The 26,320-nt window shown below is 38.3% G+C and overlaps 1 protein-coding gene across 3 annotated transcripts in view; it reads right to left on the reverse strand.

The window, feature by feature from the left end:
* CFAP299 (cilia and flagella associated protein 299) overlaps positions 1-23,887 on the reverse strand; it is a 423,854-nt gene extending 399,967 nt beyond the window's left edge. The window contains exons 1-2 of one of the 3 annotated variants that reach the window (XM_072623233.1): positions 23,634-23,887; positions 10,780-10,910 (exon numbers count right to left, since the gene is read on the reverse strand). In XM_072623233.1, the coding sequence (XP_072479334.1) occupies positions 10,780-10,910; positions 23,634-23,744 (242 nt within the window). In that variant the 5' untranslated portion in view covers positions 23,745-23,887. The remainder of the gene's footprint in view (positions 1-10,779; positions 10,911-23,633) is intronic. The other 2 variants (XM_072623231.1, XM_072623230.1) reach the window with 2 other exon arrangements.
* Between the last annotated feature and the right edge of the window lie 2,433 nt (positions 23,888-26,320).

A 26,320-nucleotide genomic window follows, 5' to 3' on the forward strand; every position in this document is an offset into this window, starting at 1 on the left:
ATTTTCAAATCATTGTCTTTTTCTGAGTTTAGTCTTGAGTTTTCTTGTGATTATAGAAGATTTTTATAGTCAGTCAGGTTCTTTTTTGCTGTGGGCTCATTTGTCCTGGCTATTTCTTGACTTTGTTGTTTTTATGTTAGAATTGGGCTCTGCTCACCATTGTGGGGTGCAGGGGTAGGGGATGGCTAGCTTGAGCTTCCGTAGCCTATAGCCTGTATGTTTTTGGTAATTCCAAGGTGGTGTGAGCTGGGAAGATTTCTTGTCACTCTTCTAGTTTCTGCTCTAATTCTTACCCAGATAAGGACTTTATTCTCCTGCGATCACAGATCATGACTGTAACTGCTCCTCTGCCTTGGGTCATAGGTGAAGGAACTGCCAAAGGGTGCCTGGGCCTGAGCCCAGTGATAACACAGAGGTGCCCTGTAATGTTTTGTTCCCTTTCTGTCATTAGATATTGCTATTGCACCTGCCACCTTCACATCCCGCAATCAATGCCACTTTCCACCCCAGTGTCAGAAAGAGAGATTCCTGAGGTGCCCTGTACTACTCAGAATTGGATTTGACATTCTTTTGGAAAGTTATTTAGAGAGTTGAGTTGAGAGAACTCAGCATAAATGCTCATTTCACAGTCCACTATCTTGGTTCAGCCCCCAGAATTCCTAATACAAAGAAAAAAATACAAATTCCTAATATAAAGAAAAAAAATAAGAGTTTTGTGAGAGTGGAGGTGGGTGGGAAGAAGGGATTATCATATGTTATTCATCAATCTAGATAATTTCCAGAGAAATTTCATGAACCTTTTCCAGGCATGGGGCATTTAGAGAAAGAAAAAATACAGGATTATGTTAGTGAAATGCCATAAAGCAAGCAGTGGACTTGACTGGGATAGGGGAGAAGGAGAAGGAGGGGAAGTGTTTGGATTAGAAGATGACATTAGGGATAAGAATGCCTCAAGTAATATTATATTATATTCATTTATATCTTGGCTCTAAAAAGGTCATACTTTGACTACACATAGACATCTGATTTGGCAATGCCTCACACAGAAATAATGAAGAATTGCTGTCTGTGAAAATAAAGTCAATTTACTTTTCTTGCAATATGATTTGATGATATGCTTGTCATGTCTATGCCTTCACATTCCTTTTTTATAAAGCAAGTGTTTTACCCAGTGTCTTAGAGTATGAGCGTTTAACTTTCAAGACTTCAAGCATTCATGTGATTTTATTAGCGACTTTATATTTACTTTTGTGTTACCAAGTGTACTTGTGGCTACTTGCAATAAAAATGAGATGCACAGTGTGTGGAAGTTTATATTCACAAAAAGGAGGAAAATATTTGTAAAAGTGTTGGCGACTCTGCTCTAGAAAGTGCTAAAGTAATCTCTCAAGTGCTTGATGAAGGAATTGAAAAAATGGAAAAACAGCTAAATTTGGGAGTATATGAGATGGAGGTCACTCTGCCTTCTTGAGGCTTAGCAAGTGTCCAGCTGCCCCTGGTGCCTGAGCCCCCCTCCCCAGGGTCTAGGTAGGCTGAGAGCAGTGGACTTGCTTGGTCTATTGCCACTGTGGCTAACATCTGGTCAGCCACCCATAGGAGTTCTAAGGGAAAGGGGACAGGCTAATTACTCTGAGACATATGCTTCTCATTGGGGAGTAGTTGAACCACAAAGCTGAAAGAGAGATTAGAGATGGCAGGTTGTCCCTTTTCCTTTTACCTCATGGTTCTTCTGACAAATTGAGTGTTGTCTCTCCTCTCCTTGAATTTTATGGGTTATTTTATGGGTACTGTGTTAGGAAAAGTGCATATGATCAGAACTAGTATTTTGTTATAAAGAATTGTATGCAGAAAAGTGTTTTTTTTTCAGAGACCTCTACCAAAAGATTACAATTATCCCTTTCATAATGTGGAGATTAGGAGCATGGTGCCCCCATGACCTGGAAAAATCTGTGTAAAATATTTGGGCCCTCCTTACATATGGGAGAAGAAGCCTGGATTTTTCTTTTTTTATGAGGTATTTCCAGAACTATACATACATTTTATGTATTTCTGAGTTTCTAAACTTTTTCTGTATCATCTGCTGGCCTTTTAGAGTCATCTGTGGCTTTTGCAAAACTCCCCCTCCCCACAAAACTAATTCGCATTTTATTTCTTATGCCGACCCATGATATATCAAAACCGTGATGGGGAAAGTAGCAATACAGAAGGGAGAACTACAGTTTTTGTTGGTTGCAGGAACCTAACCCTTTATTTCCCATAGGTTCAATGTATCAACATTCCTGCTTTTTACTTTAGTGCTGTTTTCTAGGAATGTTACCCCTGAAAAAGTTGAGGATTGACTGTATATACATCTGTGATACTTCTATGTCTTCTGTAAACCTTTGATCTTTTTCATTTTTTACTCCAGAATCTCATTTTTCTAAACACTTTTCATTGTCTTCAAACATGTCTACCTATGGATTGAAGTCATTGAGTATTAAACTTGGAGGGTCCTAGTAAGTTATCCACAAATTTTCTCTGTCATCCTTTATTATATATCGGATGTTGTATACAAGCAAAGATGTTTTTTGTAATAGTCTTGTTGCAAATGTTTATTATCGACATTCCAATATGAGATGACCAATCAGAAATGATATTACTGTAGCCACTGGAGGCATGACAAAACCACATCCAATTCTTTTATTTGCTCCCTAAGGTTACCACAACTTTCTTTAGTCTTCTGGTTGTATTTACAGAGAAAATGTCAAGATGGGTATGATTTAGTTCTGCACTCTATATTCACATTTTGAACAGCACCAGTTAAGTGAATATTTATATAGAGTAAAAATTACTTGATTCATTAGCACCCTTTGCTCTGCTTTCCATCATTTCCCATGGTCAGTGCAGAAACAGAAAGGTACCATGTAACCATTTTTGTTCTTTGTTTCATTGGCCAAATAATTGCTCCCCAAATAAGTAATGACTCTCTATATTTATCTCGGCTTATTTTTAGAAAGCAGGCACAGTCTCTTTCTGGAACCATACTTTGTTGCATGGGAGGGTCTGCTGGTATTTATGTTCTACCCTTGAGAATCCAAGGTCTCTTATGTATCATGATGAGACACTGGATGGAGTAGGATTTTTTATAATATTCTGAACATTATATTCTACAAGAAAATTTTCCACTATTGTTCCAAACTTCAGGGTGACTTTATTTGGATAAGAATGTGGTTAATTAGGTGGCAAAGACAATTATCCTTTCCCTTGGGAGGTACATAGGAAAACAGAAGAGATGTAGAGACCTCGGAATTATTTGGTAGTTTTTGGAAAAACAACCATTATCTGCTTGACACATAGCCTTCAGAAAGAAAGTAGGCAGGTTTACGGAAAGCTCACCATATGTCAGCATGAAGTTTCTCTAAGACTCTCCTCATGAAAGAGCAATCCAACAAAAAAACTATTTGTAAGAATATGTGAGGTGGGTGCCTCCCACTGTGGAGCTAAAGGAAGGCTTTTTTGCTGAAAGAGAGAGCGCAAAAAGGATTTCAGCTTGTCAAGGTCTTCAACTGAGACAGAAGTTAAAGGTGGTGGAGACTATAAACAGAAATATGTTTAATCAAACAAAACAAACCCCCATATTGACCCAGTCCAAAATTGCATGTCTCATTTTGCATATTTAATCTATACTCTTTCTATCGGAAGGTATGGGGCGTTCTTTATCATTGTTCCTCTGAAAATATGATTGATCATTTTATTGATCCACAGCCTCTAATCTTTAAAAAAATTAACAAGGTTACTGTTGTAGCATAAATTATTTTTCTAGTTCGGCTAACTTCACTGCATCAGTTTGTGCAAGTCTTCCCAGGTTTTTCTGAAAATACCCTTTTCATCATTTTTTGTAGTACAATAATTCATCCATATTCAATAATATATACCATAATTTGCAGAATCATTCCCAATTTATTGACATTCCCTTTGCTGCTTCAAAACTAGATGCTACAAATAGGTTTGTACATAAAGTTGGTACATTCACTAGTCAAAGTGAGGGAGATGGATTCCTCTACGCTCCTCAGTGCTACTTTTAGGCTTCTCCTTCCATCACCAGTTTTCACTCAGTTATCCACTGTCCTCCTTTAAGGGCCATTCATTTCATATTTATAACCTAATCAAGATTTTGGTGACTGTAATCTGCCAACCTCCAGGACACTCTTTTTTCTTCCTCAACGGGTTCAGTGCCTGACTCATAGTCTGTCTCTTCCCTATAAATCTTGCCCTCATACTAGGGAACATAAATGTGTGTGTGTGTGTATACACACAAACACGCATGCATATACATATATATCCACATACATACACACATATCCACATATGCACATACATATACATGTATGTATGGTTATATTTGTATATGTATATATAGATAGATGCTCCTTCAAATACCCTAACCTCCAAAATCTTCAACTGATTCATTTCCTATTTTATCTACATCTATATTCATACCTATATTTACCTATTACCTATATTTATGGCTACACGCAGAGATGATCATACTACTGGCCTCATCATCACCCAATAGTGTTCTACTTCCTTGATCATGAACTCTGAAACTCCTTTTACTCTGATCCCAATCGGTTGCCATTCTGACTTTCTGCCCTGCAACTGCAAACCCTATATGATCTCCAATCCCTCCAACCCTCTGGGTTTTTTTGTTAGGCTATCATCTCTTCACAAACTCTATGCTTTTCTCTCCCCTATCCTGACCCTTTGGTGAATCAAGTTCACCTCTGCGCTGTCCTCTTGAGTACCCTGTCCTTATATCTTATAGAAGATCTTGCCCTTCCAAACCCTAGCCTTGGCTCTCTCCTACAATCCACTGTACTCACTACTCTTATGCTTCTGAACAAAGCTAGAGAAACTATGCTGACTGGGTCCACTTTACATCTCCCTAATTGATTCACTATCTTGTTCAGCAGAGTGCCTCTTTCAAACCTTTACATCCATCCTCAAATCTCCTATAATTGCCCTTCTTCCCTCTCAACTGAGAACCTTGTCTCATACTTGACTGAAAAAATTGAGATCATCCACAGAATGTCCCCTCTACTTCCTTATTCATTAGCTCAAATCACTCAAATGCCTTTGGTCACAATCTCCTCCTTCAATCTTGTTTCATGTAAAGAGATCGCCCTTCTTTTTTGCCAAAGCAAAGCCCTCTCCATGCACAAGAGATCCCATTCTATACGATTGTCTTTAGCACATTGTCCCTTACTATCATCCCTACTCTTTCTCACTTTTTTCATTGACTATCTACTGACTTCTTCCCCACTGCCAACAAATATGTTCCTGTCTCCCTTAGCTTCCCCAAACCATCACTTGATCCATCCATCCCTGTTAGCTATTTTTCCCTGTCTATCCTCTCTTTTGTGGCTAAACTCCTTGAGAAAGCCATCTACAACTTTCTGCCATTTTTTTCCTTTCGTGTTCTTCTTAACTCTCTACAATCTGGCTCCTGACTTCACCGTTCAGCTGAAACTGCTCTGTCTAAAGTTACTAATGATCTCTTAATTCCCAGATTCAGTGCCCTTCTCTCAATCCTCATTCGTTTTGACCTCTTCGTAAATCTTTAACACTGCTGATGCCTACTTTGTTTAGAACTTTATAAGAAAACAATCAATCCATGAGGTATCAGTCAAATGATATTCTACAGGTAATGAAGTTATTGATAAAGAAAAATCCAAAGCTTTGAAACAGGATATTTTCTTCTTTGTAGGCACACAGTTATATTACAGTTTTAAAGTGTGATAGCTCTTGTTGATATCACCTTTTCCAGCCTGCACACTCACCATCATGTACCTGTCATGTCTAACAGCCTGTTTTTATAGAAACCTCAATCTGTTACTGATGCAGCCTTTAATTCTCAAACGTTTACTCTGTGTCTCTTCTACTTTGTTATTATGATAGAACCCATATCTATTAGAGTTCCCTTCCCAACCTCTCCCACCCCCAACCTGGGTTAGGCTAGTTTTCCTAAAAGAAGAGAAAGCTGTACTGAGGACCTAATTAGTCCCTACACCTTTTTGACAGCAACATCCCAGACCCTCTGGCTATATTGGATGTGATTTCCTGCCTACCTAAGGGCATAAAAAGGCTTTATATAGAGTCTGGTCTCCTTGGATTCAGTGGATACTCCAAGACTGGTCAAATTACCATACCCTGCCCTGCTGATCAGACAGGTTTCCACAATGGGTAGAAGGATCCTAGCATCTATTATAATTGAATGTTACTGTATCTTTGTTGGATATCCTTTATATGTTATAGCTAAGTAAATGTCCTGCTGTTAACCATTTAATCACTTATGAGTACCTCTTTCCATTCCAGTGTTGTACCTGAATAAACCAGTTGTCAATCTGACTCAGGTGTGCTCATTATAATCATACTGAGAATTTCAGAGGGAATTAGAAAGAAAGCCATGGCATGAGCACAAATCAAAGTTCATGGTCATTGGTGAGTGTCTGCACTGGATTGGGTCATATGCTTAAAAGAGATGAAACCAGGACAATTGTAGGAAGATTCTGAAATAAACAGCAAATGTTCATGAAGAGAATAGAATATGACAAAAGAGGCATTGAAGTACAGTAAGTCCGTCAACCTATCAATTGGTAGAGGGGCTGTTGGAGAATAATGTGGCACTAAGCCTGGGGCAGAGACAAGCAGAGAATGCCCCAAGTACTCTCATTTGTGAGAGAAGTCTTTTCAAAGACTATAACCCTAGTCCACTGAAAAAGACAAAGACAAAAAGAAATGCTTAGAAGAAATCTTGAATTCTAAATGAAAAATGAGATTCTAGCCCCAGATCTGCAAGCATTCAGAGATTCAGTAGGGAAACCTGAAGGACAGCTATGGCTGTTAGCCAAAAATGTATCAACTTCCCATATTTTTAACACAGAGGTTAACCACACCTCCCTCCCCCTGCCAAGTACCTGTAGTGCTGCTGGGCTAAGCCCAGAAAGAACATCCACCCTTCCTTCCTTTGGTGTATTCTAGCAGATCTATTTCTTAAAGGAGATTAGAGGACTAGCAGGCAACCACTTAGGTTGTATGATTTGAGAGGCACGAGTAAAGTATCTTGGCCCATCTACTACACTGTTCCATATAGCCTGAAATTACATGATTAGAAATTCATTCCTCTGGCTAAAGATGTCTCCTTTTTAGACATTTTCCTTTAAGATACAAACTGCTCTTTAAGTAGTAACCCATTGGGATTATCAGCCATAATGATAATAGATCATATTTATAAAGTATTTTACACTTTTTTTAAAAGACAAACTCCTTTCACATCCTTTGATATAACAGCAAATGCAAGTAACAGTACTCCTGTTTTGCAAATCAGGAAATTGAGGGAGTTTAAATGACTGAAGTTCACACAGTTAAAGTGTGCCAGAGGCAGTACACCAGCCCAAGATACTTGATACCCAGTCCTGTGCTCTTTTTAATGTGCCATGTGAAGATGTCGTAGAATCACAGAATCTCAAAGTCCTTCTTTAATACCTTGGTGTGAATTAGGAAATCAGAACAATTGTCTCTATTATTATAGTAAGCATGAGAGAGACAGAGAGGGAATAAGACTTTTTACATGCATCATGCTATAGTAGATGAGAATCCTAGATTTAGAATCAGGAAGGCCTTCTAGATGTGTGGTTGTGTGCAAGTCACTTAATTTTTCTGAGTCTCAGTTTCATCTTCCATAAAATGGTAATATTGCCTACAAAGCTTACTTCACCATGGTGCTGTAAAGTTCCAATACGCAAATGCATGGAAAGTACTTTGCAAACTTAAAAATGCTATGTAAATCCATGAATCACAGAATTTTGAAAGTTGGACGGGCCCTCAGCAGCTTCTGGAGGAGAGAGTGAGGGTGATGACTTTGTACAACCCTGCCTCACTTAAATTCAATTCACTTGCAAGTCAAGGCATCACCCTCCTAATGTCACTGGGTGTCTTCAAGAATGAAGGATGAACAGCAATCTGAAAAGGTGGTACTCTATTATTAAATGAAATACTCCAGATGTGATCTAACAGGGAAGGATACTGGGGGATTTTACATCCTTATTCCAGGAAACTATTCCTTTCTTAAGCACCCCAAGGTTACATTAGTTTTTTTTTTTTTTTGTTAGGGGGGGGAATTGCCACATCACATGGCTGAAGCACATTGAGGAAAGAGAATTGGGTGGACACCAAAGATATAATTTGTCTATTTCACACTGTTCCTAGAGAGCAATAGAGGAGAAATGCTGTCAAACCCGAATTTAAAGATCACCTGTATACCATGGTAGCAGACAGTTTATAAGGGGCTAGGGGCTATAACATAATAACCTTATAGAAAGGGCAACCAGGACTGCATCTCTGAGAAAAATGAGATTCTAGTGCCAGCACTGCAAGCATTCAGAGATTTAGCAGGGAAACCTGACGGACAGCTATGGCTGTTAGCCAAAAATGTATCAACTTCCATATTTTTAACACAGAGGTTAACCACACCTCCCTCCCCCTGCCAGGTACCTGCAGTGTGGCTGGGCTAAGCCCAGAAAGGACAGTCCACCCTTCCTTTCTTCTTTCCCTTCCTCCCTCCCTTACTTCCTTCCTCCTTTCCTCCTTCCTTCCTTCCCATGTGCAAAGCAGAGAGCAAAGGGCTAGTAAAGCAAGAAAAAAGATGATTGAAGAGCAAAATCCTGTAAAAGGTTAACGTGAATGTGTAATGCTAATGGGAGTTATGTTAATGGGAGTTAAAGATATTCCCATCCATGAATAGACCTCAAGTGGTGCCCATTGGGGGAAGAACTTGTTTAGAGGGAAAGTTTGCTTATGGGGAGGTTTGCTTGCTGAAGGCTTTCACACTTTTTGTTAATTAGGCACTGAAGTAAGAGGACTGTGACTGGCTCTGAAAAGTGTATATATACCCTGAGGCTTGGTTTTGCTTTGGGGCTTACTCTTTGGAAGGTTTGTGTGCCAGATGAGACTCTGGGTAGCCATTAAGGAGCCCTCCAACTTTGAAAACCCAGATGCTGGTACTTCTCTCTCTGGTAACTATGCATGTATATAATGGTCAGACATTTGGATCTCTCTGTTGATCTGTGATGCATGTATTGCTTATGGACAGACAGAAGCCCTGTCTGTTGGTCTCTTTTTCTTTGCTTGTATTTTCTCTGTTGGCGTATGTGATTAAAGAAGATTGTTGACCCTTCAAAAGTTGTTTTCCTTTCAGAAAAGCAGATCTAAGAACCTGTGCTAGCAGACCATCCTAGCTGTGTCAGGGTGCTTCCTGCTACAGAGCAGGATTAAGAGGTGAAGACGGCTGAGTAGTTTGCAATCATAATAAAGAAGGACATTACAATTTCTGAGAGAAAATTTTAGGAGCAAAAGAAAAAAAAGTTGAGATGCTTTCTATTAGATAGGTTTAACTCAGCAAAGTAAGAGGAGCAAAATTTGTCTTTCAGGTGATTTCCAGTCTTACTGATTTAAAATGTTTTTTGCCTTATAACCACAGAGGAAACACACACACACACACACACACACACACACACACACAATCTTTATATACAAACAAGCCACTCGTGACTTCAATAGTAAGCCTTTTTTACACATGACCCACCATTTTTGATATGAAATGGGCTGTATCAGATATAAAGTAATAAGTGAATTGTAAAGTCATATATATATATTTATGTTTGTTCCTCATGAAATTTCACATACTCTCTTTACTACTCTGATATCAGCACAGAAAGTTTTCACCTTAAGTATACCAAAGACATTATATATTGACCATGTTTCATTACACCTCAGATTATTATAGTGAAAGTCCAGACCAACTATTAGAATTCAATAATGTTAATGGGTTTTGTATTAACAGTGAGCACTAGGGCATTACATTCCAGGCCTCCTAAAGTCTGGAACAAAATAATTACTAGCATTTCCAATTAAAATTGGACATTCAAAGGATTAATTTAAATTCCAACAACAAGCAAGTGGTACTGCTCCATCCACTCTTTATTCTTCAGAGTAAATGGATGAGGACTTTCTATTCATAATGACAATGAAAAGAGCTGAGCAGAGACCCTCTCTGCTAGTAGAAGAATCAATATCTAAGCAGTTTTTCTCTCTAACTTTTAAAAATCAATGTCAAATCTAAAGACCAATGATTGGCAACCCTTTGTTAAGTAGCCTCGTCAGTTTAATGTACATATATACTCTAAGATCAGGTAGGATATAGAACAGCTGACTGAAAATGTTGGGTTTTTTTTCTAATTGAATCGTACTCTGTTGATTGGTAAGAGAAGAGCAGTAATCAAGTATGTGACCAAACACAACACCTCATTGTTTTGCATATGAGGATCAAAGAACATTTGGGGGAAGGAATAAAGTGAAAATTAAAAATACAAAAGATTTTATAGACCTCAGAAATAGCAAAGAATCCTAAGTCCAAAGTCACAGCCGTTTAGTACACACAGTATTGAGTTACTTTTTAACGAAATTTTATTGACATGCTGACTAAATGCATTTTTTATTTTATACATCAGTAAGTACAACATCTAATGTATTTTTATAGTCAGCACATTCTGGTTGACTGATCTTTGTAATTTGTTGAAATATTTTTAGTTCTATCTACATCAGCCTTTGCTTCTATGAAAAGATTGTGGAGGGGGGTTGGGAATGGAGGGAGGATTGGCTTTTCAGAAAGGAAAAAATAGGAAAAAATGAGTTTTTGAAATCTAAATGATCCATATATTGTGTTGGGCAGCAGCCACTTACTTTTTCTGAGTCCTTTCTGCAAGTCTTGCTATCTCAATAGCTGCCTTCCTTGCTTCAAAGTCTTCCCTTTTCACAACTTCTCCACTTCCTCTGTAGCCCAGCTCCACCAGCTGGCGGGCCAGGTCTTCATCCTAAAGAAAAACAAAACAGATCCCCATCTGTTTTCAGGGAAATTGCACATTGAATTAAAAAAAATATATTGGACCACTCGTAGATTTAGTTTACATAATTAAATTTGATATTTATTATTAAAAATGAAATTTTTATAAGTTAAATCACAGTCAAAGCCACAATTTTCTCATCTGTAAAACAGAGAAACAAATATCCTTTTTACTACCAATGCCATGAGGATATTGTGATTTTCAAGTAACATCATATTTATAAACAGTATGTATTCATGCATATGAGATCATGTTTATAAATTATAAAGTTATTCAAATATGCGGTTTTAATACTATTGTTTCACTTGATGAAATTGGATCATCTACATAAAGTGTATTGCAAACTTTACAAGGCTATAGAAATACTAACTAGTAGTATATTAGATGCAAAAATACAATTCACCCTTTAAGCAATGTATTTTTATACCTTTGATACATGGCTTTCCCCCCAAATACCTCATGTGCAATATGAACAGCATAAGCTACACAGTTGTCTTTAGAGAGTGAAAACTAATTATATTTTTAAATCAATTCTGAGAAAAGTTGCAAACACCTAATATATCGACTTCAAAATAACGAAATCAGAGACAATATTGCTTGCGTACCTCAAGAAGGAGTTTTCTTTGAACCCTTCAAAGTAATTGCCCAAAAAAATAGTGTTGCTTTCACAGGAACTCATCATTCCAATCATTTGCTTCCTTGAACTCATTTTTATCTCTGAATTCCCAATTATTTGTTGTCATGGCATATTATAGTTTAATAGGAGCGGATGAATTTCCCACTAAACTACAAAGATATTTTCATGTAGGGTTTCTAATAGTAAAAACAAAGAATTTGAAATTCAAGATGACCCCCTAAAGCTACAAAGCACTAGGAAAGAGTTTTTAGCTAACTTCAATCATAACTGCACAGCATCATTAAGGTGTCTAGAACTTTTTCAATACATTTTTTTTCTGTGTGAATACTATACTCCTCAATACAATACTGTATTCTCTACGCCTTAGTGTTGTACAATCCTTGAAGAGAAGATAGAGAGATATGGATTAGACAATAATGATTTGAAGATGCCACCAAGTTGGGAGGGAGAGCTAACAAAATAGGTGACAGGGACAAGGTCCCAAAAAATCTTGACACACTAGAGTACTGGGATGAAACTACTAAGGATTAGGTCAATAAAGATATTGTATACCAGAAACCAGCTTCACAAGTATAAGATGGAGAAGACATGGATAGACAGGAGTTTTTATGGTGGGGAGGGGGTGACTTGGTGCACTGACTGCAAACTGAATGTTAGCAATGAGATGTGGTGTTAACGCAGTCTTGGTATGCATTGAGATGGCTTCTAGAAACTGTATTCTGCCCCATCCAAGCTCATTTGGAGTATTGTGTTCACTTCTGGGGACCATCCTTTGAGGAGGACATTGATGAACTAAAGAATGTTCAGAATAACAAGGGTGATAGTATGAGGTCTGGTTGGAAGGAACTAAACTTGTTTAGTCTGGAGAACAAAAGACTCTGTGTGTGCGTGTGTGTGTGTGTGTGTGTGTGTGTGTGTGTGTGTGTGTGTGTGTGTGTGTGTGTGTGTAGAGTATATGAGTGTTGTCTTCAAGTATTTGAAGGGTGGCTATCATGTGGTGGGAAGGATGAAACATGTCCAGAACAGAACAGAGAATAATTTGAAAAAGTTAGGAAAAAGCCATTTTAGCTTTAGTGCTTCCATTTTGAAAGCTGTCTTGTAATACATATGCGCTGCCTGCCTCTTCTTGGGGCCTGGTTTCTGTATTTCCCCCTTAGTATTCTAGAGGTACTCTGAGGGGGTTGGGATGTCTCTCTTTTAAAAAAATAGCTGGAGTCCTTACTGGCTGTGTTCCCCCACTTGTGTAGTAGTGACAACATTAATTTACAAAACACATATTTTAAAGACATAACCAGAACAAAACATAAACATTCCTCCTCATGGGGAAGAGAGGGCATACTCTTCTCTATATCACCCCTATCTCTGAGGGAGGAGGCAGTAGCTCAAATCCTAATCAATCCCAGCAAATTCTTATCCAGTTGTGACATCACTAACTGGCTGAGTCCTTCCACTGGGCTGGGGTCCCCAAGGTCACTCCCAAAGATCTCTCCTCACTCCTCAGGAGATTGATTTTGTGCCAACTGTAAATCCAGATTGTATCTCAACCCCCAAATTCCTGAACCTTGCTCTCTCAAGGTCAAAGACTCCTCTTTCTTCACCAGGTGCCATGATTCAATGTCTCTTTAAAATCTCCCAGAAGCAAATGAGGCAAAGAGATCAGAGCAGAAGCTGACAGGCCATTTTGGATTGGATGCTTCTGCAAGTAGCCTTCTATTCTACACATGTTTAGACAACTGGAATCAGTTATGAGATGCCCATACGTACTCCTTAGCTGGTCTCTTCAAGGTGCTTTCCTTATATATCATAGCATTTCTTCTGGAAACAGGCTTCCCAAGTTCTCCATGTGGAGAGATACTACTCAGACACATGAACAAGACTCCCACTTCTATTTACAACCTCTGTTTCTAATTAAAAATTGCCCACTTTCTCTAGTAACCCTAAGGCATTCTACTTTTTGGAGTCCAAGAAGATGTTACCTAACCGTAGTAAGTCACCAAACATTTATTAAGCACTTACTATGTGCCTGGCATTGGGACAAAGGAGCTAGTTTAACCTAATTGACGCTTAAGTGGTCCTGGTATCTGAGTGTTCTTTCCTCTTCACTTCAGAAACTACAGGATGTCCCAGTTTTGGTACTCAGTAAAGTCTAGACTCCCATTAAGCACCTTGATACTGACCCTTCCTACACATGTTTTCTATTCTCCTTTTTATTGATGTATAAAAGCACTCTGGGTATTAAAGGCCTTCTGAGTAACTTGTAGAAGCTCACTCTGAAATTAAGCAGTGTGTCTCAACGAGCTTTCAGCAATCCTATCCATCAACCTAAATATTAGTCTTTACTCAAATAATCAGAATCAAACCCATGAAATAATGAGGCAGGAGAGACAGACTTTAGCAATGGATATAATATTGAATGTCTGATAAATGAGAAGTTCTGACTAAGTCACTAATTTTTACACTTCGATCTTAAGTGGAAAATGACAAGATACAAAATGGAGATTTCCAAATGCAACAAACTGCAAAACTGAAAAGGATATACCTGGCTATATTATTCTTAAAGAAATTACTGTACTACCCACGGAAGCAAGTGGAAATTTTTTTCTTAATACAAAACAAATGCAGCATGGTGTCCACAGAGAGCTGGCTTTGGAGTCAGGAAGACCTTAAGTTAACTAACCTCTAACACTTGGCTGCGTGAGGATGAGCAAGCTACTTCCAAATTTCAAGACCAGTGTTCATCTCTGCTGGCAGAAGAGGCTACATTATGGATATTCCCCATATCAACAAAATCAATAAGGTCCAGGAGGAAGAAGGAGAAGGAGGAGAAGAAGAATTGCTAAGTTGTTTAACTGGAAAGCAGAGAGCCCTGCAGAGTAATGACATTTGTCATTTGTCTTCTAGCAAAAATGTTTTTTTTTCATTTGCAGGTTTTATGTGTAATGCAAAACTGAGTAAATGCTTCCACCTAGTGGAATTGGCTTTCAACAGGAGAAAATAGGGGAAGCCCTATTCTTGGTCCCCAAAATTAATCACTATAGGTTTAAATTCTATTACAATTCTAGGAGATAACATTTTTTTTTAAAGATGACACAATTATGTCTACCACCTCACAAAATTCCTGTACCAAGGTGCATGCTGTGGGATGAGTTTGTGAGTAAGAATGCCCTATGATGAAACTCTTCAGCAATGAAACTCACCCTAGACCAAATTCCATTTTGTAGACAATAGCATTCCAGTGAAATCTAGTTTATTACTGCTTTACAAAGGACAAACATTTTTTTTTTCACTCTGTCCTTGGCAGTCAGTGGAATAGTCTTCACAGGGAAGTTACTCAAGAAATGTCATTGATAAGGACAGGCACTGACTCTCCGATTTGATGGGTGAAAAGTCACATGGTGAGGAAATTTTCCAACCAATGAAGGTGAGCACCTTCTTTGCAACCTATAGTCATAACTGCTTAGAACACTGAGAAGTTAAATGAGTAGTCCAAAGTCACACAGCCATCAAATATGGGAAGCAAGACTTGAACCCAGGGGTTGGAAATCTAGCACCCTATCCAGTATACCATGTTTTCCCCTGCAAATGTTATTGGCTTATACCAAGTGATATAAAAATACCAGAGCATATTTCATCTTTAGAATAGATTAGAAATTTTTCTTGCTTAACTTTGATTAAATTATTGTTTTTCTCTAACAGATCTGAATATTCTCAAGGATATTATTCCAAGATAATTCTGAGGCAAGTACTTTAAAATCAAGTTCAGTATCAAATGCAATTTTAAATAACCTTGTTATTCACCCTTGTTTTTTGAAAAGGACCAATGACATCCCAGGGAATGTCTTGACTTGCTCATAAGTTGGACTTAAGTGAGGCAGAGTTGCACAAAGTTATCACCTTTACCCTCTCTTCCAGAGTCATCGAAGTTAGGTATCAAGGCAAAAGTTAAGATAACTGGACAACCTTTTTTGGGTGATGACACAGAAGTTCCCATGGCATCTTTGATCTAAGCGGTCCACAGCACCTGCTTCAGTCACCTTCATGGTGACTGCAACAAATTTTGCTCATGCACCATTACCCTCTTCCTGGTGGTGAAGGGGCCACAGGTGTTACACATTACACATGTGTTCTGAATACATTGACCAGTTGGGCTGTGTTCTGCGTCTAGGAAGGTGTTAGCCTTTCCTGACTCTGGGGAATGCAGAATGACTCTTCCTTTAACTTTGTAAAGCTTGAAACATGAATTAGATTTGAGTAAGGATGTCATGGGTTCAAAGCTGACCTCTGACAATGAGTAATTGTGTGACTTTGGGCAAATTTCTTGAATTTTCTGAGCCTTAGTTTTGTTATCTAAAATGGGAGGATTAGACTTTAGGATCTCTTCCAGTGCTAAATCTACAATTTTTTTTAAATTAAAAGGTAAAATTCTCTGGAAATAGAAACCCTCATAAAACATAATATTTCCCATATTATTGATAATCTCACAAGCTCCAAAATCAAATAACTGTATAAGTGGACATCTGGGGTCCTAGTCTTAATTCTAGCTATATGATATCATCTTGGTTAAACATTTCAAACCCTTCTACTTCCGTAACATCAGTTATAGATTTTTCTATATGTAACTTAATTGTTGCTAAGTTGAAAGATTCTTTTTCCTGTGGTATCACATCACAACATTTCATCAGTAACAACTTGTGGAGACTGAAGAAGAACAAGGCCAATTCCATTTTGGAGTCTTCTTGGCAATTAGAACAGATATGACATTTTTGAAATCACAATGACAACCATGAGTCAAAATGTTTTAGACTGTAAAATATAAACATCCCGCTTTGAGAACATAAACATAGTATATGACATCACTGATGTTTTTTTTCTCTTGCTTAATCCATTCCCCTATTTAAACCTTTGAAAATATAAATAGGTATATTTATTTCCATGTAGAAATAGAGCTCATGGCAATCTAACTGTTACTTTTGTTTAAACAAGTAAAATCTTCTGGCTTATGTGACAGTGACTCAGTGCCTTGTTTTGATAGGAACAATAAAATAGTGAGCTTCCTTCCAGTGAATAATCAACTTACTGGGATTCCAATGCATTTTTAGAATCTCTGTGATTCAAAGACTCAAGATTCACTTGAGAAAACAAAAATGAAGACTTGACCAAGTAACCCTATCTACATAATCAAATTGGTGAACCCCCTGAGTAATCAATGGTCTGGCCTCTCTGGACTATGACAAACATACTCATCCATCTGCCAACATCCAAGTTAATAGCTTCAGGACTAGCTCCTATTTCTATATCTAAGAAGCAAACAGCATCCAAGGCTGCCCCAAGACACGAGAAACACTTCTTTTATTTGAAACCAAATCAAACCAGTTCTGAGTGATCCTAAATCAGTCTCATGTCACTCTCGAAAATGCATGAAGTCACATGGAGGGCATTTTACACCCCTACAATTTAGTTCCATTTTGGTTTTCATCTTTATTTCCTTTCATGAATTCTCTATACCAAACAGAAATACTAGCCATTTTTTTTTTCAGACTTCACACTCCATTTCTCATCTCCAGGAATCTTCCTGAAATACTTTCTCTCCTCATCTCCCAGAATCCTTGTCTTCCCTCAAAGCTCAGGACTAGTGCCACCTTCTTTTTCTGTGTTCTGATTTAATTGGTTGATCCAAATTTGCCTTGTATGTTGCTTATTGCATCTCCTTCACTTCCTCTAGGGAGCATGTAAATTCCTTGAGATCTGACACTGAGTTTTCTTTCTTTATGTCTCCAGTGCCTAGGAGAGTGCTTTGTACATCTATTTTTTCAGACTAGACCTGTGATTTCATTGGTGGTGGGATAGATAGGTATTATGTATATATTCCTGGGAGCACTGGAAACCTTCATTCTGCAAGGTACTTTGCTGGTGCCACCAATATATTGTATCCAGCAATGGAAGGTATGGTGCTACTCTAGAGGCACTTGGGAAAAATAAAATAACGTTTTTATTTTTTTAAAAAAGTTTTTCTTTGAACTCTTCAAAACTGATGAAAAAACAGTAACTTATGAGTCTGTAGGAGTGGAACAGCAAAGAACAATCTATTTGTATTTCATTCTTTGCATAATCTAGACATCTGTAAATTAGCTACCTATTACATGTGAAGATTGATATATTTCCAATCTTAACTATTTCACTATTCTTAAGAGTGTAAGAATGTCACAGTAGATGCATTCAGGAGCCTTTCCTTTGAAATGGGGCCACAAAAAAATAAAACAAAACAACAAAAAATACCAGCAATAACTTTGGAAGAAAATGTCAAATTCTGCCTTTTGCCCAAGCCCTGGGCTATACATTGCTTCAAAGCTAGCTGGGCTTCTCCACCAGCTTTTTTCTGACTTATTAAACAAGTTAAGAAGCATTTTAAGTGTTTTAAAACTTGATGTACTCAATATGCGTTGAGATAATTTTCTTCATATCTTTCAAAAATGTGGAATGTTCTTTATACACAGGTGTGGTGATCTTAGGTCATCATTTATTTCTTGAAACAACAGGTTTACTCTTATCCTTTGCACTTGGAGTGTAATAAAGACTTTTTTCTCTAGTTTTCCAATGCTGAAAAATTCTACTATAATGAGTTTGAAGGCAGAGAGAAATCTACCTATAGGTATTAGTACAAATTATTCTTTGAACACAGTAAAGAAGTATCTTCCTGATGAGTTAAGATTCTGGGGAAAAAAATGAAATAAAATGAAGGGGAAGGATAAAGCTATAACTTTGGTGGAAAGACTGTTTTCCCTCTTCAAGGCACCAGTATCCAGGGTAGAGCATATTTTTTCCCTAAAGCAGTCCTCCAATTGACTGCGCCTACTCCCTTGTCCAAGTCCTGTTATTCTTCAGGTCTTGCTGCCCCGGTGTTTCTCTCCCACCTGCATCTGACCATAAGTGACTACAAGACCACTTGTGGAGCAATGTTGAGGCATGCTAACTGAAGGGAGATTCTGAGGAAGGCATCATATTTATCTGAATTATTACAAGGTCAAGATTTGGAAAGATCAAAAATGAAATATGAGTAGGGGTGAGCACTGCCAGGTGCAGAAGAGGAAGTTGCAGTGAGGGCCAAGAATACATTAAGTTTAGGAGGTGTGAGAGTTTTGGGGGAAGAGAGGCAATGGTAGTGGGTTGTGATGGGACAGAGGGAATTCAGAGTTTTTAATCAACGAAACAGAAACTTGTGAAAGATTCTAAGAGGAAGATCTTCACAAAACCTACAAGCTCCTTTGCTAGATTTCTGGATGTACTCAGGACACAGCAAGATTGGCATTAGTCCAGGAATTAGGGGTGAGAAATGGAGGCCTGTGTCAAGTCCAGGAGGATCAAGACCTGGGAAAAATTTTGATCATTCTCATCACCTCCCTTCATCAGTGGACTTCCTCACATCCACTGATACTCTGCCTGGACTCTCTGCCCAATGGTTAGAGTACTCCCATCCTTTAAGAAGGGATCACCCCCCTCCCAGGGATACTTAATGCCCAAATAGCAAAGAGTAGAACAGATCTGATCATTATTTGCCAATATTTAGAATATTCTACCTCCTTTCTTGATGAATTCATTCCCTGGTTCACAGTTTCATTCTCCAGAAATATTCCTGCCTTCATACCAAGTGACCTTAAACACTCATCCTATTGTTTTCTCAAATACCCCAAATTCCCATTCGCTTAATCTTTTCAACACCTGTGCCTTGTTCTTTCATTACTTCAGCTTACACACCTGGACGGCCACCAGTCTGGTATTTGGTAGGATGTATTCTTATTCAACTACAAATTAGGCAACATTGTCTCTGACTGACTTACATGAACTGATGCAGAGTGAAGTGAGGAGAAGCAAGAGAAAAATGTACCCAGTAACAGCAACATCGTATGATGAGCTGTGAATGACCTAGTTATTCTCATTAATACAGTGATCCAAGACAACTTGAAAGGACTCATATTGAAACACGCTATCTACCTCCAGAGAAAGAACTGACATTGTCTGAATATAGACTGACGTAATCTATTTTTCACTTTTTTTCTTTCATTCTTTTTTTGTTGTTGTTGAGTCTTCTTGTACAAAATGACTAATATGGGAATGTTTTACATGACTGATATGTTACCTATATCAGACTGCTTACCATCTCAGGGAAGGAGGAGAAGGAGGAGAGAAGGACAAAATTTAGAACTCAAAGCTTTAAAAATGTTAAAACTTGTTTTTAACAAGTAATTGGGAAAAAGCAAAATATTCTTTAAAGAAAAGACTGTCTTGAGATCCTGCAAAACTCTTATATTCTGGAATTAATGGCTGCTGAAAAAACACTAGTTTATCACTTTGTAGGAATGGAATAGAAATGAAACAATCTATTTTCAAATCTAGTCCAAGTCATTGGTGCTGGGCAGGGCATAATTTTGATAGATTGTTCTCTAGGGAAAATCACATTTTGTATTTGATTATGGCCCCAGAACATTTAATTTAACTAAAAGGAATGAATTACAAGTTCTGTATTAGGTTCAGATTTTGAGGGGGAAAAAGGAAGAATTTTTTTCTTTTAAAATTGTAATTTGCTTTAGTCTTAAGAGAGTTTTCTGAGCCTCAAGAATGTTATATGATTTGGCATCAGACATAAAACCTCTGTTTTAAGGAGAGTTACCAGCCCAGTCATGTCTTTCCTTACTGGGTTCCTCTCTTGACTCTCTAAATTTTCCTCACCACAACATAATAGCCTTCTTGCCCTGGAAGTTAACTGCAGGATGAATCTTAAATATAGCTCCTTTCTCTGATTGGCTGGCTCCTTTGAAAACCTATATTTTAAGGAGAGGTCCTAGGTTAGCCATGTCTTCATTCCTCTCTGGGCTCCTCCTCTGACTACAGACTTTTTTCTCTTTCATGGTCCCGCTTTGTCTCTTCCCCTTCTTCCCCTAGAACAGGGGTGGGGAATTTGTGCCCTCAAGGTCACAAGTGGCCTTCTAGGTTCTCACGTATGGCCCTTTGACCTAATGCAAACTTCACAGAAGACATCCCCTTAATAAAAGGATTTGTTCTGCAAAGTTTGGATTCTGAGGTCACAGTTTCCCCACCCCTGCTCTAGACCCTCCTTCAGCTCTTCAGCTTCCTTTTATGTATGGTCTTCTTCTAGAATTTAAGATCTTGAGAGCAGGGGCTATCTGTCTTTTTGCCTGTGTTTGTATTCCCAGCACTTAGCACTGTGTCTGAATGATTAGTAAATGATTGTCAACTTGATGACTTGACCCAGCTGTTAAATGCCAGAGGCAGAATCTGAACCCATCTTTTTCTGATTCCAAGTATATTTATCTATCAACTGAACCTACCTATTAATATTTTTAAAATTACATTTTCAAAACCCAAAGAACTTCTTATATAATTTTAAAAAATGAATAATTTTCACTTCAAAAATGTGCCTTTAGACAGAAAGGAATAAGTTGTATCTTTACCCTTAATTGAGATCTGATCTCCAGAGACTGAAATCACTTTAAAAGGTATCCCCACCCAATTTCATAATAAAGACACCACCTACAAAACTAATGCAGCCAAAATGAAAATGGAAAAATTAACTAGGTTAAAAAAATCTCTGCAGCAAATTCCAAGATAAATAAGGAACTGATTTAAAATTTTTAGAATATGAGTCATTCCCCAACTGATAAATGGTCAAAGGGCATGAGCAGGCAATTCTCAAAGGAAGAAAGCCAAGCTATGAACAACCGCATGAAAAAAAATGCTCCAAATTACTAATAATTAGAAAAACTGCAAAATAAAGTAACTCTGAGGTTCTACCTCAAGCCCAACAGATTGGCAAAGATAACAACAACAACAAAATGGTAAATGAAAAATATTGGAGAGATTACAGGAAAAGAGCCATATTAATTCACTGTGACTGGAACTCTGAATTAACTATATTTGAGACAAATTGGGAAAATATGTCCACAAAAGTCACTGAACTTTGATCAAGTATAATTTTACTAGGCACATATCCTAAAAGCATCAAATAAAGAAGAGAAGGAACCAAAGTACAAAAACAGTTATAGGTCTTTTTGTAGTGGCAAAGGACTAGAAATGAAGGAGGATGTCTATCAATTGAGGAATGGCTAGATAAATTTTGGCACATGAATGTAATGATGTACTACTGTACTATAATGATGGAAAGGTCGGATTCAGAGAAACCTAGGGAGACTTGTATGAAAGGATGCAGAGTGAAGTGACCCGAATAAGGTGAATAATTTATACAATACCATATGGCGTAATAAAGTCAACAACTTTGAAAACCTTAAGGACTCTGATCAATTCTAGAGGACTAATGATGATCTAGGCTACCCTTTTCCCTTTTTTTAAATGAAAAATTTTAATTTGTAGAATAAAACATATTTCCATAACAGTACAATAATAATAAAAAAAAGATGGTTGCACATGAAACTGCAAATCTACTAGGGACAGTTTGCTCTTCTTTACAAAACAAAATTATCATGGATTTTTTCTTTATTTTCTTCCCTCCCCACTCACCTCCTTAGAGATGGCTACCATTAAACACAAATAGGGCATATACACAGGTATATGTATATATATATATATATATGTGTGTGTGTGTGTGTGTGTGTAAAATTATTCCATATATTCTTCTATTTAACATTTCTTTCTCTGGATGCAGATAGCAACCTTCTTCATATGCCTTCCATAATTATTTTGGTTATTGATAATAGTCGAAATAACTGATTTGGTCAAAGTTGTTTTTAAAACAATATTGCTATTACTTTATACAAGGTTTTCTTGGTTCTGCTCATTTTGGTTTTCATCATTTTGTGTCTTTCCATGTTTTTTTTTTCCAAAAACATTGTGTTCATCATTTCTTATAGTATTCCATCACAATTATATACCACAACTTAATCCACCACTCTGCAATTGATGAGCATAGCTACACATTTCCAGTTCTTTGCCAACACAAAGAAAGCTGCTATAAACATTTTAGAACATATAACTTCTTTTCCATTTTTTCTAATCATTTTTCGGAAATAGTTCTAGTAGTGGCATTGCTGGATCAAAGGGTATGGGTAATTTAATAACTCTTTGGGTATAGAGGGGAAGAGACAGATTTAAGTTCCAACAGAGTTATTCTCTGATCTAGGTAGTGGCCTCCTCTCCATACTATCATTAGGAATGGAGTGATTTGCAAGCAGAGACTAATTCTACTTTCTGCACTCGGAAGGTAATTTAGTCACCATAAGATTCTAATGAAGATAAGATTCACTGAATGTGAAAACTTGAAGAAAGCTATGAGATCCTCATTTTCAGGGAGGACCAGGGAGATGAATCCCTTTGTCATACAGAACCAGCATTCAGACACGGACTTTCAATGTTCCTTGAAGGAAGCTTTATTCCCTCACCCCACTCTGACCCCTATAATTTATGAGCCCCAAAAGGGCAGGAACTTTTTAAATTGTTGTCTTTGCAGTTCCAGAGTCTATTTATTATATAGCTTGTAAACATAATGGATTCTTTTAAAAGCTTCTTTTTGATTGCTTCCTGTGGAGAGGGCACGGGCTCTGGTGTTGGAGGACCAAGTTCAGATCCTGCCTCTGACATTTACTACCTGGGTCACTTGAGGCACGTCCCTGATCTTTCTGAGTGACCATTTTCTCCTCTGTTGAATGGAGGGATTATACCAGATGGTCCCTGAGGTTCCTCGCATCTCCAAATCTATGATTCTATGACTTGCTTCCCCAAAGGCCAAACCCCAGGGATTGCGGACGCGGACTGCCATTTGTTGGTCTGGGAAAAGATCAGGAGCCAAGATTCCCGGGGGAAAGGAGGGGGAGGGAATGCTGCGCGCCTCCGCTCCCCTTTAATTCACCACCCCCAAATCACAAGCCACCCTGGCCGCAACTTTTTTTAGAGGAGGCATCGGTTCCTTCACGGATGCACGCGTGGCGGAGCTTCTCTAGTTGGGGGTGAAGAGGTTAAATCAATATTTCCCCGGGATGTTGATGAAGTCCGACGTCCTTCTCCAGTGGGTGGTTCGACCCCTCACTTACCTCCAGGTAATAGAGGTCCAGTGTGGTAATCTGTGAATCCAGAAAATCTTCGTAAGTGTTAAACTGGGTGACTATATTGTCCACTGCGGACACCCCTTCATCATTTTCCATAGTGGTTACTAAGGGCGCGGCGTCCCTAGCAACCGGGAGCCGGGAGGGAGCTAAAGTAGCCCCGCTCTCTTCAGGCCCTCTTTATCACCTGGGGGAAGGTGATACCTCCCTCCGCAGGTACTCCGCTGCTTCTCCTGGGTCCTAAGCAGTCTCACGCTTTCCTTTTCTAGTTTTTCTTACAGGTTCTAGAATGAACTGCACCTTCAGACATTCCGACCCTTACTTCAAGTTCCACAAAGTTCCAAAGGTAGATATTGCCGTCCCAAGTTCGTAAATGAACCGAAGTCATCTCAGAAGTCGGAAAAATGGAGAACAGAGCGAAAGTTACAACCAAAGCTAAAATGAAGGGAAGCGTCTGAATTTTAAGGGGAAATGTTCCCTAATAAAGTACAAACACAGATGCAGAACCCCCTAGGTTTGGTCTTAAGAGGATCTTAGCAGAAGTTTAGTAATGTGGCAAGAGTGAATTCTGAGGAGGAAGCAATGAGGGTGATTTAAGGGTGGCCACTGGCCTGGATGAAACCTGCACCACTGATCAAGCTCAGGTGTTAGAGACGTACCCCTCCCTATCTTCCCCCTCTCTCCAGAGGGAAGTCAAATGATGTCGGGTTTTTTTAAAAATCATTTTTAACTTTGTGATGCCTCAGTGTTGTAAAGGATAGTTAGGGCTTTGGTAGCGCTGTTTCCTTTCCTTGTTAAATGTTTAGTTTCTAAGGTTTTGACATATTATAAAACGCCGGTTAATAATACAAACCCGATTTGTTTGTGATATTTTAAATACATCTTTAACCTTTAATTTGACCCACTCTAGAGAGAAGATTAAAAATGAGCAGTGGACTCCCATTTCAGAGGCTGATGAACTAGTAAGAGGGAGATGAATTTCTGAGCCAATAGGATAAAAATCAGAAATCACGCCCTAGACTCTCTTATGTATGCCAAGGAAATAATCTAAGACCAAGACTTTATTTTTAAAATGTGATCCAGTACAGCACCAGAAGAAAGTAAGCAAAGTTGACTGTTTTTCTCCTTTTCCTGCAAGGCTGAATATAGAAGGTTTAAAAGGACAGCTAATGTCCCAGAAGAGGAGTGAGTTTCTAGGACAGCTGTACCCAAGGGAAGGGAGAGGAGAGTGATTTTTCCTGACACAGGAGGAAGTCAGCTTTCCCCTTCACCCTCCAGGCTAAGCAGTGATTGACAACATGGCTGTTTTGCTTGAAAAAGCCACCTTGTTTGACTTTAGATAAAGGATTGAGAACTTGGGTCTTCCAGTGCCTAATATTTCTTTCCATTGTATCCGATTGGTTATCTGAAGGTTCTATTGCCACACAGATTCTAGTGAGCTTAAAGGATGCTCAAGTGAATTTTACATGGAAATTTTTGTTTTTAAATATATGACTTTCATAGGATTATTTTGATTTTGATTTTGTACCATCACAGAATCAGAGAGACCTCAGAAATCAGCTAGTCCCATAACCTCATTTTTCCTATGAGACTGAGAGATATTAAGTAACTTTTCCATGATCACACACTGATTTGGTACATACTGGTGCATATTTGGTCCATACACTGAATTTGAAGTCAAGTTTGAGTTTTACTAATTTGTTGATGTTAGTGTGTAGGACAACCCCCTTAATAAAATTAGAGTCTTGACCAAAGGGAGTAAAAAGGAAAGATATTTATTCAGCTTTCTCAAGAAAGGGCACTCCCATCTGTGCTCAAGATGGCAATGACTGAGAAAGGCTAGGGTGTGCCCTGCACAGCAATTTTTATAGACCCTGGTCACAGTACCCCAATCCTAACCGCTTTCCTCTTAGCCTGTTGACTGAGTCTTGAGGGTACAATCTATCCACAGAAAATCTACCCCAGCAACAAGGAATAAGAGTAATTTTTAGAAAAGGGTGGGGGTAAGGGAGTGAGCAACTTCTGTTGAAGGACTGTCATATAATGTCTAGGAAAGGAGAGAAGGGGGTAGGTAAAGGCTGTCTCTGTCGAGGACTATCTCGTAGCACAAAAAAAGAATTTTAAGGAAAAAAACCAAACAGAATCTCTGTTGTTCGGTTTCTCAGGGCCGGGTGAGACGAATGGGGCTGACACAAGGGGCCCGGAGAGGTTTACACCAACTATACCTATTCGACTCCCTGAGGGGTCTTTACTAAATATACCTATTCCACTCATTAGGAAGGACACAACCTCTCTGGAGCTCAATTTCCTCATCTTTGAAATGAGGGGGTGCCATTAATGTTCCTCTCAGTTCTCAATCTATGATACTAATTTGCAGAGAGAATTTGAACTTTGATCTCCTCACTCCAAATGCAAGATTCTTTCAGCTATACCACACTTTGAGTTCTTAAAACACATGTGAAAAAGAAATATAATACAGCTGCTGGAAAGCTTCTCAATAGATATTTTAGAATTTTAATGGCTTTCAAAAGCCCTTGAAATGTTAGAACCTCATAGGAGATTATACATGCAATATTAAATTGAATTAGTACACAGACACAGAAGCACCAGGCTATATAAATAATTCTGACTTGGCAACAAGTTGCTTTAAATTAGTCACCTAACAAAAAGTAGTG

This window comes from Notamacropus eugenii, chromosome 7 (assembly GCF_028372415.1).
Source record: "Notamacropus eugenii isolate mMacEug1 chromosome 7, mMacEug1.pri_v2, whole genome shotgun sequence".
In the NCBI taxonomy this organism is placed as follows: Eukaryota; Metazoa; Chordata; class Mammalia; order Diprotodontia; family Macropodidae; genus Notamacropus; species Notamacropus eugenii.